The 14,404-nt window shown below is 36.1% G+C and overlaps 1 protein-coding gene across 1 annotated transcript in view; it reads left to right on the forward strand.

The window, feature by feature from the left end:
* PPA2 (inorganic pyrophosphatase 2) overlaps positions 1 to 14,404 on the forward strand; it is a 58,360-nt gene that overhangs the window by 11,826 nt on the left and 32,130 nt on the right. The window contains exons 3-5 of the mRNA XM_081813130.1: positions 2,430 to 2,483; positions 4,174 to 4,293; positions 12,272 to 12,358. Of these exons, the coding sequence (XP_081669256.1) occupies positions 2,430 to 2,483; positions 4,174 to 4,293; positions 12,272 to 12,358 (261 nt within the window). The remainder of the gene's footprint in view (positions 1 to 2,429; positions 2,484 to 4,173; positions 4,294 to 12,271; positions 12,359 to 14,404) is intronic.

Consider the following 14,404-nt stretch of genomic DNA (forward strand, 5'->3'; position numbering starts at 1 on the left):
GATATTTATCCTTGTCAGATATATGACTTACAAATATTTTTTCCCATTTATAGGTTACCTTTTTATGTTGTTAATTATTCCCTTTGCTGTGCAGAAGGTTTTAGTTTGATGGTTTAGGTTGTTTATTTTTGCTTTTGTTGCCTTTGCTGTCCAAAGTTTATTTGATCTTTTAAGAGTTAGAGGAAAGAAGGGTGATTTCCTCCCATTTTTTCCCAAAGTATATAAAATTTACTGACTTTTTTCATATCTTAATGAGTTTTTCTTTTTGGTTTTTGCAATAAAAATAGAAGGGAAAAGTGGAGAGAAAGAAAACCCCTGAAGGAGGAGGTAAATGGTTCTTGCTCGTACCCAGCTTTCTCACTTGAAATGTGTCCCCTCGTATCTTTGTGATTTTCCAGTAAATTTCAGCAGACCATTACTGATTTATAATTAACAGTAATCTTAGGAGAACCAGACTAACATTGGCTTTAAAAAATTACAGGTAATATGCATTTTAGCTGGAGAGAAGAAAAGCAGGCTGGAGATTGGCTCTTCAGAGATCAGGAACAAGTGATGAAGGAGAGATGGTTTGCAGGCTTAAAATTCAAACCTTATCTTTTGTTCTTTTGGCCTATTTCAAGTCTCTGTGAGTGGTTTTGGTGGGTGTCATTGTGTAAAACAGTTGTGACTAGCCTGGTCTTCTCTGTCACCTCTGGGGATTCATCTGTATGCATTTGTTCTCTTATAGCCAGGCTTTCAGGGATGAATAAATTATGTGAACATCTGCCATTTACTTAGGTTTTTCTTTTTAACAGCTACTTGAGACATATTTAAGCAGGTGCCGGGGTACCTCATAAAAGAGCATAGAAAATGAAACATAACAGCAAGACTGTGTATAAGGTTTCTAAGATAGGTATGAGATATACTTCTAAGGAGCAATTGTTGAGAACTCATTCTTGGCTTTGTTCTTTATTTAGTCATGGATATGCATTTCTGTCATTGGTAAACTTTAGTCTTAACTAGAAAAACTTAACAACCATCATTACTTTTGTGGCTCAATTTATATTTATATTTAATTGTGTAAATGGCATTCTTTGAATTAATAGCATATATGTTTCACTAAGCCCCCAGATATTGTTTAGCAGTGTTGTAAGCCAGAGGTTTGCAACTCTGGCTGCATATTAAAATTGTTTACAGAGGTTTTAAAAATAAACAGTGCCCTGGCTCCATCCTAAAACTATTGAATTCAAATATGTGGGAGGTGGGCTCTAGGAAACCTTTTTTTTTTTAATTGACTAACGCTCTTGTGATTTTGATGCATAGCACAATTGAGAATAAGTGTATTTAATCACTGCTTTCTCAGATGATCTGTGCTAAAGGATTCGTTTTTTGGTTTATTTCTGATCTATTGTGAACTGATACTTTTAAAAATACAATAAAAATGAATTATTAGGGAAGTGTAATTCAAGGTTCAGTACACCTAAAAATGACTCCATCAAATTGCTATAAATGTTTCTAAATGAACCAGTAGCAGTGAACTTGCAGATTAGCTCTGGTTCTTGGCCACACTTGGTGTAGCCCTGTTTTAAACCATTACTTTCCGATGGTAAGTTGTTAGTTACTGATATCCAAGTGGCATGCAAGTCAACTTTAACCTTGAGACTTCCTCTTTGTAAGGCCTAAACTATAGGAAATTATAGACTTGTATTCCTAAGTACTGTAGACAATTATTTTTACTCACCATTGACCTAGAGTCTCTTTTGCTTTAAATACTCTGCAAAGTTCAAAAATGATAAAAAAAAAAAAAAGCAGTGGTCCTTTTGTAACTTTAGGGAATCAGAAATCCTAGATAAGCTAAGTGTAGAAAGGCATCAGTCTGACTCTTTTTAAACTTGATACTTACCTATGCCAAGCGCCTTAATTTTACATTATGATCATAATAACTTGTCTTTAAATATTGCTTTGTGATTTTCAAAATATTTTACTTCATAATTTTTTGTGTATTTTCATTTAAATTATATAATTGATCTTTATTACAACCTTGTGTAGTGAGTAGGACAGATTATTACACTTACTTTACAGGTTGGAAAAATGAGACTTTAGCTTACATGATGGACCCTGTCTTTCACTTCTGTTGTTTTAGTTGGAAAATAAAAATTGAAACAAGTTACCTGACTCCATTCTAGTTCTGTCACTACACTGTGAAGGTGAAATATAGCAACTTCTATCAGTGCAGTAGTGTTCATGTGACATGATGGCTTAAATCCTGCTGTGGTGTAGATAACTTTTCTAATTTTTCAGAAGAAATTTAAGGCATATGCAGATGTAAGATGTAGTCTCCACACATTTTTGTGGGGAAAGAAACTACAGCATTCTTGCACAAAAGATAAATGATGAAAGATAGGTAAAATTTTCAAAATTACCTCTTTTTTTTTTTTTTTTAACTGCAGAATTTGTTTAATATGGTTGTAGAAGTACCTCGGTGGACAAATGCTAAAATGGAGGTATGGATATATTCTTTTACCATCAAGTGGAAATTATAATTAATGATATAAAAACTTTGTTTCAAGTTGTTTGGCAATATTTTGAACTTGGGATGGTCAACAAACTTCTTTATGGTAAAAACAATTGAAAACATTTTTGTGAACTTCGAATCTAGTTCTCAAATAGCAAAATATTATTCAAGGCTGAATTTACACTTTAAAAAAGAGTGTTTTCCATTTTTGTCTCTCTGGTTTGTTATACACATATTTATTTAATTTTCTTTGACTCCTCTGTCTTTGAAAAGAACAAACATTTTCAAGGTTTATTTAAACAGATTCTGAGATGTATTTTGTTCACAGATATAATTGAAACATATTTATTTGGGACTGATGGCAAGTTTAGTTTCTGAGCACTAACCTGTACTTTAGATTTTACTCTACCAGAAATGAAAGCATTTTCCTGGCCAACTCTTGATTTGTAAGTGCTGTATCTGAGGGCATCTGCTGTTCCCCTGGTTACCTTTTTTTTTATCTTTTCCTTGAGACATGAGCCTATCAGGAACTTCGCTTTTGCCCTTCAGAATTTTATTGTTCCATCTTCAGTTAGGTAAGATTCCTTATAGTTCTGAGTGAAATTTAGTTTATGGTACTTAGTTTCTTTAGTTATTTAAGTCTTGTCCTATAGCTTTGGGTGTGATGGCAAGTATTATTTCAAGTATTTTATTTTTTTTAAAAGATCTTATTTATGTATTTATTTGAGAGAGAGAACATGCAAGCACCCACGTACATGCATGCAAGAGAGCACGTGCAGGCGGGATGAAGGGCAGAGGGAGAGGAGAGAATCTCAAGCAGACTCCTTGCGGGGCTCAGTCTCAGGATACTGAGATCATGACCTGAGCCAAAATCAAGAGCTGGGCATTTAACTGACTGAGCCACCCAGGACACCCCTCAAGTATTTTAATTAAGGATTGTTATATAGATGTATGTTTTTCAGAATTTATATTTATTTATTTATTTATTTATTTTTTTTTCAGAATCTGTATTTAGAGAATTGCCAGTAATTTCACCAGGTCCTAGTAGCATGTTTTGGTTAATATTTTAATAGGGAAAAGTACAAAAAATAGATTCTTTTTTTGGTCTTCCTTCAGAATATTTCAGCATTCTGGCTACTTTCTATCTCAGTTAGGTATAGAATCAAGAATCTGTGAGAGTCTACCTAATTTAAGCAGTGTTTATTCATTCAAAAATGGCTTCAGTTATACTTTATGGGATAGTTTTTTTTTTTTTTTTTTTTGCAAGGTAGTCTGAGTATATTTGATAGAAGGGTAACTGAAATGAAATGACTCGGTGAAAATCTTTAAGTTAAACTTACTATCATAAGGTTGATGGTAAGACACCCAAATTAGTCTCAAAAAGCAGGTAGGTTAATCTTTATCCTTTTGCTATTTCAGTCATTCTATTATTTGTGTTAGAAACGAGTGCATATATAATAGAGTGCCTAAATATATAATCCCATGTTTTCAGACATTTTTTCTTACACAATACTGTAAAGTAGAAATAAGAGCTTAATTTATTTTAAAGTATCTTTGATCAGTAAGTTGGAATATAAATATTTAGCCCGATAATAGCAGACAGATTTAAAATATACAGTTTGAATATAGGATTAATCATTGCTCATCCTCCTCTCCCCTTTTTTCCATGATCTACTTAGATTGCCACAAAGGAGCCATTGAATCCCATTAAACAAGATACAAAGGATGGCAAGCTACGCTATGTGGCGAATATCTTTCCTCACAAGGGTTATATCTGGAATTATGGTGCCCTCCCACAGGTAACATTTTTGTTATAATGGTAAAACTTCTCTGTCTTCTGAAAAAATTGCCTTGTAAATCCTGTGAACTATTTGAATTTAAATTGGTTCTGAGGGCATGTCAGTTTGAGAGATTTGTAAATTTAAAATTTTTTAATGTGGAGTTTTGTAGCAATAAATTTTTTTCAAACTATATATATATCTGTACTCAAGTTCTTGGAGTTAAGCATATAGAACGCTTATATTTGGCATTTGAACACATTTCTTTTTCTGGGCTTGGCAGTTAAGAGTCAGTGAAAAATGTTTTACTTGCTTTACCTTCAGTCATTTCTTTGAATGTGACAAGTTACGTTTTTGTATATATTCATGTATGATAGCATCCTATCTTATCCCTTTTTGTTTTCTTCTCCTGTTTCCTCACCCCTGGGAAATGGTATCTCCTTCCAGATTATTTAGTGAGTAAAACTCAGAGTATGCAGAATCAAAAGTCTAGGTTTAGGAGACATAGAGAAGAATCTATCTTTAATGATTATAAAAGCCATCATATTAGACCATCTGTCGGGATATTTAAGTTTTATATTTTATTTTATTTATTAATTTTAATATTTTGCATGAAATTCCAAAATGCTTTTGGGGAAATAACTGAGAAAAAGGAGTCTGGCTTTATCCCACTCAAAAAAAAAAAAAAAAAAAAACAGCTGCCCATGTAGAATAAATATTTACAGAAAAGAAGAAAGAAAATTGTTTTCTAAGGGGTCAGCCTGCCTTTGATGCATTTAGACCACCCACATGGATACATTCTTGGTTAAAACAAACACTTCTAAAATGATGTACTAAGAATGAGAATGTCTGTTGAAATAATGAAGGCAGGTGTCTGACTCCCCAGGTGCCTAAGTAGACATTCTGTTTGACCAGGCAGTAAGAGGATAAAAAACAATTTTTTTAAGCTTATGGGATACTGTTTGTAGGAGAGGATGTATGGATGAGGGGAAGGCCGAAGAAGCAGTTGGATTGGAGAAAGACAAAACAGGGACATATAAAGTAGAGTAGGCAGGGGATAAACTAAAGTTCATGTATTTGTTTATTTCATGAAACATTTATTAAGGATTTTTGTGCTAGGCAGTGTATAGGTGTTGGGTATACAAAGAAAAATGATATACATACATAAGATCAAGGCAGCATAGTAAGTGACTGAGAATGTGGGTTTTGGAGCAGATGGCACTTACTAGTAATGTGACCTTGGGTAAGTTGCTTTGTCCTTCTGTGCCTCACTTTCTTCCTCTGTTAAATAGAGATGATAAAGTACCTAGTGCATATGGTCATGTTGAAGTTAAATGAATTATTGCACAGTGATCTTAGAAGAGTGCCAAGAGGATAATGATCACATTATTATAGCTACTGGTACTTTTATTATATGGTCTTCCCTCTGAAGGAATTTAGAGGGGGTTATCAACAACTAAACCACTGGTTACCATGGAGCATGATAAGTTTACTAATTCATCTACTAATTCTGAGCTTTTGTAGTTTTTCTATCTAAAGTCCTGACAAATTTTTGTACTCCTCTGGATGTGTTTGAATTTTCAGGGTGCCCCTACCTACTATTATAGTAGTCTGTTAGGTATAGTAGTTTTACTGTAGACTCTAGCAGTCTCTTAATTCATCCTGAACTATTGCCTACTGAAATTTAATAACCATCTAGCATCCAAAATAGCATTTTAAGACTTAAATCTACTAATGTTTTGCTCATATGAGAACCTCTTTCCCATTTTCAAAAGGCTAAAATATAATATTCTTTTTTTAGATTTTATTTATTTGAGAGAGCGAGAGCGCGCAAGCGAGGGGTGGGGAAGAGGGAGAAACAGACTCCCCGCTGAACAGGGAGTCTGATGTGGGGCTCGATCCCAGGACCCTGGGATCCTGATCTGAGCCGAAGGCAGATGCTTAACTGACTGAGCCACCCAGGCGCCCCAAAATATAATATTCTTAGCATGGCTCCTTAACCCTGACTAATCTGGTCTCTGCTTCCTGTTCTAACCTCCTTTTATAGCCATTGTGTTTCCTCGCTTCCATTCCACCACAGTGACTTCTTTAGTGTTTCTAATTCCCCTTGTTTCTATACCAAGGCATCACAGAGCTGTTCCTTCAGTACATACTATATCAGTGCCTGATGTTTGCCAGGCAATGTTGTAAGTACTGGAGGTAAAGTAGTGATAAGAATGACAAAAATCCTTCTGGGTCTTTTATTCTGGACAGAGTGACCCGACAAAAAAAAGGGTAATAAAATGTATAGTGTGTCAAATGGTGGTAAGTGTGTTGGAGAACAGTAAAGCAGGGAATGGGACTAGGATATATTGGGAATATTGCAATTTTGATAAGGAGAAGACCTCTGTGAGAAGGGGTTATTTGAGTGAAGACCTTCAGGAAGTGAGGGGACAAGTACCATGCACTTCTGGGGGAGTCCAACAAGAAACAGGAAGTGTGAAGGTCCCGAGGTGGAAGTAGGCCTAGTGTTTGAGTAACAGAAAGACCAGTGGCTAGAATGGATGTGAGGAGGAGGAAATAGACCTGTAGTCTCTCTGCCATTTTTAACCAGAGATCTTTACCATCTTTTTAAAGTGTGTGTTAGTCTTCAGCAAAAGAATACACTAGATTGCATAGAAGTTATTTACCAAACAATAAGTGAACTGATTAATGTTTATGAAAAATTGAAATTAGGCCAGTTGTTTATGGGAAAGGATAATTGTACCTAATATCTTTTCGCTTCATTTTCACTATCAAGACAGAATGAGTCTGTTAAAATGATAGCCAGCTCCTGGTCCCATTTATATTTTTTATTTCATCTCCAGCTTCTCATCCTTCTTTTGCTCCCTCACTCCCACACTGGCCTTCTCACGATTCCTCTTGTTCTCCAGGCACACTCAGGCCGCAGGTCTTCATCTTTACATGTCCTCCAGCTTGGAACAGGTTTTGCCAGAAATGCACATGGCTTACATCCTTAAATTATGTTTGGTCATAAATCACCTTCTTCATGATGCCTGCTCTGAAAATCCTTTAGAATTTTAACTCTGCCTCCTGCTTCCCTACTTTATTTTTTTCCCTTTTTTATAGAACCTACCAACTTCTAACATGTTCTATAATTTAGTTACTTATTATGTTTATTGTTAATTTTTTCCAGCTAGGATGCAGACTCCAGGAGGACAGGGATTCTGTCTTTATTGTTCATTGACGTCTTCCAACTAACTGCCTACCTTAGTACCGGGCACGGCATAGGTGATTAACAAATATTTGGGGAATGAATGCATTGTGTGTATTACACTTGTTTCATATGTGTGTGTGGGTATTAGATTTTGCTGTTTTCTTATGATTTGTCCTGTAACAGAGGGACATTTGTTCAGAATAGTTACCAAGCCGACCGTGCTTGGAAGAACATTAAGCAGCAGAGGATTGCTTAAGTAGCAGTCTCTCTTCCTCGGCTCGTGATTCATCCGTGTGCTGTCATTATTTCAGATCTTTAGCTGTCTAGACTGTTAAACCTTAATAACTTTTCCCTCACTAGCAGTAATGCCTTCCCCAAAGTTTGGGTTTGGCCTAAGCAAAAATTTTCTTTCCTCTCCCCCGGTTATATTTCCTTGTATAGTGGATTACTCAGTGTTACATCTTCTGAGTGAATATTTAGAAGACCCATTAATGTTAACGGACTGGATAATGTTAAAGGACTAGAATCACGAAATTTAAGATTTCTTTAATCTTTTATTTTTTTTGTAATGCAAAAATTTTTTTTAATTGAAGTATAGTTGACACACAATGTTATATATTACTTTGAGCTGCACAACATAGTGATTGGACAACTCTGTAGTTTATGCTACACTCGCCCCAAGTTTAGCTCCATCTCTTACCATACAACACTATTACAATACCACTGACTATATTCCCTATGCTGTACTTTTATCCCTGTGACTTACTCATTCCATAATTGGAAGCCTGTCCCTCCTACTCCCCCTTCACCTGTTTTGCCAACCCTCTGCCTTCCCCCTAAGATTTCTTCAGTCTTAACGTAATACTGTTGTGTTTTTATTTTGAACTTCATTATAAATTTGGTTCATTGACCCCAAGTAGCATTTAGTACCACTTATTAGCTTTATAACCTGGGACCAGTGACTAAATCTCTTGAGGCCTATTTGTACATCTATATCATCATACCACCTACCCCACAAGATCCTTGTCAGTATTGAATGAGATAATCAGAGTGAAGTGTTCAGCCCCGTAGTGAGTTCTCAGTGATATTTTCTTGACGATGACACCGTTGCCACTGATACTAGCTGCTAACAGTGAGACAGATGGCAGTGGCCTTTGCTCCAGATTGAATCTGTTAAAAGTACAGGTAGTGGCTAGGTGGATCCTCCTTCCCTTGACTTGGTTACTGGAATCCTGATTAATCAGGAAGTAGTTCTCAGGAAGCACCTGTGTGTACAGTTCTGTACAGTTCAATGCTTTTTTCACCTAAAGACCAGAGCATGGTGATTACAAATGTATTAATTAATATTTGTAGATTATAAAGCAGTGATCTCAAACACCTGCACAAGGATGAGAAAGGTTTGTTTTAGGCTAGATCAGTAATGTGTGTATTCTGATTTATTTATTTTCATAGCTTTATAGCCATTCTTTGTGTGAGATTAACATTATATTTCTGTTGATAGTTTCTCTCTTTTTTATGCTTTTCCTGGGTCCATGCTAAAATTTTTCTTTATACGTAGCATATTTATGTATGTACTGGTAGGTATATACCTATGAGTCAGATTGCTTAATTGTGAGCTACACACTTTTTTTACTCTACTAGGTATGCCCAAATTGCTTACAAAAGATATTGTAACAATATACACTCCTACCAGCAGTATATAGTATTCCAGGTGCTTTACGTCCTCACCAGTACAGTTGACCCTTGAACATGAGTTTGAACTGCATGGGTTTGAATCCACTTATATACAGATTTTTACGGTACACTACAGTAGATGTATTTTCTCTTCCTTAGGATTTTCTTGATAACATTTTCTTTTCTCTAGCTTACTTTAAGAATACAGTATATAATGCATGTAACATACAAAATATGTGCTGTTCATGTAATTGATAAGGCTTCCTGTCACCAGTAGGTTGTTAGTAGTTGTTTTTGGGGAGTCAAAAGTTATACTCAGATTTTCAACTGTGTAGGGGTTCAGTATTCCTAACCCTGAGTAGTTCGAGGGTCAGCTGTATTTGGCATTATCAGATTTTTAGGTTTTTGACATAGTGTCTCATTATAGTTTTAATTTTTATTTTTCTGATCAGACTAAGTATCTTTTCATATATTTATAAGTTACTCATGTTTCCTCTTTGAATTACCTGTTCCTGTCTTTGGCCCATTTTGTATTGGGTTGCACTTTTTCTTATTTACTTGTAGAAGTTATTTCTAAATTTTGGATGCTAATCTTTTTCGTACTTTTGTGAAGGAAATATTAAGATTTGGAATTTCCTCTTGTGGATATAGAGCTTTTTTAGTTATTTCTCTGCCTAGCTATCCATTTAAAGCTCCACAAGGGGGCGTAATCAAAGTTTTAAATTTGTCAAGATTTCCTCTCCTGGTGCTTGCTTAAAATTATACTGTATTTTCAAGTTAAGTTAGAAGTCATTTAGCGTGAATCTCTTTTGTAATCACAGTGGAGGCCTGTGCATAAAGTATTAGAGGCAGGACTGGAACTAGAACCATTCTGGTGTTTTTGCTGTAAGGGAAATCGTGAAGAACTTGCCGTAAAAGTATCAAGATTGTATAGCTTTAGAATTTTGCACTTATGTACTTACTTCCTTGACAGGAGGAATAAATTGATAGATAGTATTGAAAGTGGAGTTCTGAGAGTAATATAGACCAACCAATTAATAAATGGGAAATACCCACCAAAACCAAATGAAGTATAGCTTATATGAAGACTGTTTTTGCCTCAGTTCAAGGAAGGAGTTTCTTAAAATTACTGCTGATCAAAATGGACTAAGTTATCTCATGAATCTGTAAGCCTCCTGTTCATTGGTAGTATTCATGTGGATGATGAATGACCACTAACAGTCCTAGAACTCAGGGCTGGGACATATCTAGCAATTGTCTTACATAGGCCATTTTTTTAATAGGTGAGGAAACTGAGATCGGGATGTTTTGGCCAAGGTAGTTTGTGATGGAGGTAGAACTACGGTCTAGGCATCTTCCTTTAGGTTAGAATGACTTTAGCTAACACATTTGTCCCCTTCTGAGGGTGGGAGTAGAGTTAAGGGAAATTCAAGAGAGGCTTCTTGTATCAGGAAGGAAGAACCTCTCAGATATTTTCTGATTCTGCTTCTGGGTTTTCTGATTTCAGTCTTATCTCAGTCCCATCTTGGTTTCTCCAGCGCATCAAGATTAATTTTGTAGCATTTATGACAAATGCTGTACCATTTGCTAACTTGACATTCTCCAGGGTATTGACTGTGTCCGGTTCATCTCTGTTCCTAACTTCCGGCCCAGAGTAGGTACTCAATAATATTTGCTGTGTGAATGGCTGCCTACTTAGGAGATTCTGTGAGTAAGAGAAGGTATTTAAAAGAAGAGAACCATGAAGTAGAATTAGGTTATATCTGAAAGTAATTGCCATTCGGTTGCTGTCATTATCAAAACTTGGGCATCATAACATAATGATGAATACCTTGAGTTCTCATCCCATTGCCACCATTTAGAAAATGTGAGCATTGGGCAAATTTAAATTCTCTGTACTTCAGTTTATTTGTCTGTAAAATGGGGTCAACAATGGTATCTTCCTCATGGGGTATAGGTAGGTGTATGTGTGTGTGTGTGTGGTTGTGTGTATCACTTAGAAAGTGTCTCTCCCCTGTAACCAGTATGTAAAGTTAACAATTATGTTTGTTCTTCTTATATTTTATTATTAATATTAGTTTTTGAGGTAGTGAAATGTAGATTTACTGATTTTTTTTTTTTGCAAGGTGGGGTTTAGTTTATTCCTAAATATAATTTGGACCAGAAGGAAAATATTGGAGTTTATCTAGGGTTTAGCTGTAAACAAGAGTATACTTTTAAAATTATCAATATAAAATTAGAGGAACTAAGTTTGAATAATCTGAAATTATTTCTACATAACAGTCTTGAGGTGACGCAGTCTCTGCGCATGTTGTAATGTATATCTGAGGAAAATAATTTTAGGGAACTTTTACAGTTCCATTTAGAATCAGGTAATTATGAGGCTTTTGGAGAAGGATGGTGCCTAACGGATATTTAAATTTGATAACAAATTTCTGGTATGCTGTTCATTTATAGAAATGCTCACGTGTATATTTTGTAACCAGCAGGGTATACTCTTCTCAGTAAACCAAAGAGTTGACATCTTTTCACGCTCTTGTGAAGGTCTTGAGATTTGATGGCAAAGTAGCGGATTTTTTAAATGGAATGAAATGAGACAAAAATAGATTTTTCTTTTATTTGGTGTAGATTCTATCTTGTTCTTTAGCTTATGAAGGGAAAACTAGGTTTTTTCTAGTAGAAGTCATTTATTTTCAGACACAGGGAGCCAGACCCATTGCTGTTACTGTGTCAAAGGAAGCAATGAATGATGGAAGCAGCAGTTTAGGCAGCCCGTGGAAGTGACGCAGACAGTGGAAACTTCTGAACTGAAACTTGAAAAGAGAGCATGAATTCACATGCTGACTCAACTTGGAAGAAGAGTATGTTTGGAAATACTGCCCACTTTCAGATGTGATTATACAGAAAAATGAGAGACCAGAGGGAGGAGATACTATAAATCTGTCTTAATTATTATGATGGTTAGGGTTGTACTGGCATGTGGGTGTGGAGCCTGTGAAATTTCTGAGAAATTTCCCTTTGGATTATGACTATCTATAAAACTTCTGTGATCATGTGGAAAGACTAAGATACATTATAGTGAGCATTAACCTACATTTCTGCCTCCCCCTCCCTTTTTTTTTTTTTTAGACTTGGGAAGATCCCCATCGAAAAGATAAGAGTACAGACTGCTGTGGAGATAATGATCCTATTGATATTTGTGAAATAGGCTCAAAGGTTTGTTTCCTGGACCCTGTTATTCTAATATGTGTTCCAGTTTGTTCATGCCATAAAACTTCAGTTCTCTTCGGAAGGCACCAGCTCTTCAGCTCTCCCAAGGTCTGGCCTGTTGCTCCCTCTGATGCGAGTCCCTTTTTGTATCTTTCTTTCCTTCTCTTAGGCTAGGGGTTGGTAAACTGCAGCCCATGGCAAGTGCAATATAGTGCACCACCTGTTTCTATCAGTAACACAGTTATGCCCATTCACTTACGTATTGTCTGTGGCTGCTTCTGTCCCGAAGTTGAGTAGCAGCAGAGACCATACAATCCACAAAGTCTAAAGTAACTACTGACTGACTTTTTACGGAAGAAGTTTGCTGAGTCCTGTCTTCAGCTTCCTTGCCCATTATCCAGACAGGAAATTCAATACTGAATAAAGCCAACTCGGATTCTTGTCTTTATGTCTGCTTCCAGGTTTGCCAAGACCTACTGGGGAAGAACAAAACCTGCAATTTCATAGGGTGCTGCTACTGATAGAATTCTTTGTGCTTTTGGTCCATTTTTCTATTTTCTATTGCATTTATTGCCAATACTTGTTGTTGTTCCCTGTTGACATTCAATTCCTTGCACTTTGTTCTAACTGAACAGTAGAACATTTTGTCTTTAAATTTTGTCGAGCACATAGGAACCAGCAGATGAAAGCTCCCTCATCTTTTCTTTTTGGACTACCAAACTACCCGGGTTTACAAACATTATTTCTTTCCTTTCTTCTCTTACTGTGAGAACGGTCTTTCTTACGTAAGACCTGGGCTTCCACCTGTAACAGTATTTTCTCACCCCTTCCCTGTTCTTTATTCACAACTTCTCTTTCTTTATTGGCCTCCTCCCCTGTGCCTTCTTCCCCTTCACATGAAGACTCATAAAAAGAGTTTTCAGCACTCATCTGCATCTCCTACTTTCCATGGAATCTTCAAACCTATTTCAAAATTGTTTCCATGCCCCCAGTATTTCCGTGAAACTGCTCTCAGAAAGGTCCCTGCTAACTTTCTTTTAGCCAGACCTAGCAGGCTTGTTTCCTAGGCTTTGTCTAACTTGAACTCACTGTGGCATTTTATACTGTTCACTCTTCCTTCTTGAAACAGTCTCCTCACTTGACTTTGATTGTATCATACTATCCTGGTTGTGCTCTAATTCTGCTTCTTTCTTGGTTTCTTTTCAAGATCCTATCTCTAATTCTTAAGTATTGTTTGGCTTGAGGGTTGTGCCTTTGTCCAGCTCTTCTCTAATTGGATCTCCCTTCATTTTTCTTCCTTGGGAACAGGTTTTTTTTATTTTTGCCTAGTTTTGTTTTTATCTTTGACCTAAATTTCTTCAGCATTTGGGACTTTTTATTGTTTAAGAAAATTGTAGTTATATTATGGAAATAAAATCAAGCATAAACCTTCCCTCACAATCCTCCTATCCCAATAAATCATATAGTTGTTTTTTTTTTTTAAGATTTTATTTATTTGACTGAGACAAAACACAAGCAGGGGAGCAGCAGAGAGAGAAGGAGAAGCAGGCTCCCTACAGAGCAGGGAGCCCGATGCGGGGCTCGATCCCAGGACCCTGAGATCATGATCTGAGCTGAAGGCAGATGCTTAACCGACTGAGCCACCTAGGCGCCCGGTCATATAGTTTTTATCTTTCCATGTTTTCTTCTTCTTGGGGTAAATACATAAACATTTTGATTTTGTTGGACATTTTTTCCATTTTATTTTTTGTTACACAGTTAGTATAGTTAAAGGTTTTCCTGAATATAGCTTTTCCTTTTTAATTTCTTTTGGGAGAACTGGCTATAGGAGGCAGGGTTTCTAGAATGGCCTCTCAAAGATGTTTGCCCTAATCCCTGGAATCTGTGAATATGGTAATACGTCACTCCCTTGGTTATATTATTTTATATAACAGTTTACTTTAAAGAAGGATTATCCTGGATTTTCCATGCAGATCCAGTGTAATTAAATGAGTCCTTAAAAGTAAGGAACTTTCTCTTGCTGCTGGAAGAAGAGGAACTCAGTGGTTCAGT

The sequence above is a fragment of the Leptonychotes weddellii genome, chromosome 2 (assembly GCF_054177405.1).
Source record: "Leptonychotes weddellii isolate Sample4059 chromosome 2, ASM5417740v2, whole genome shotgun sequence".
NCBI lineage: Eukaryota > Metazoa > Chordata > Mammalia > Carnivora > Phocidae > Leptonychotes > Leptonychotes weddellii.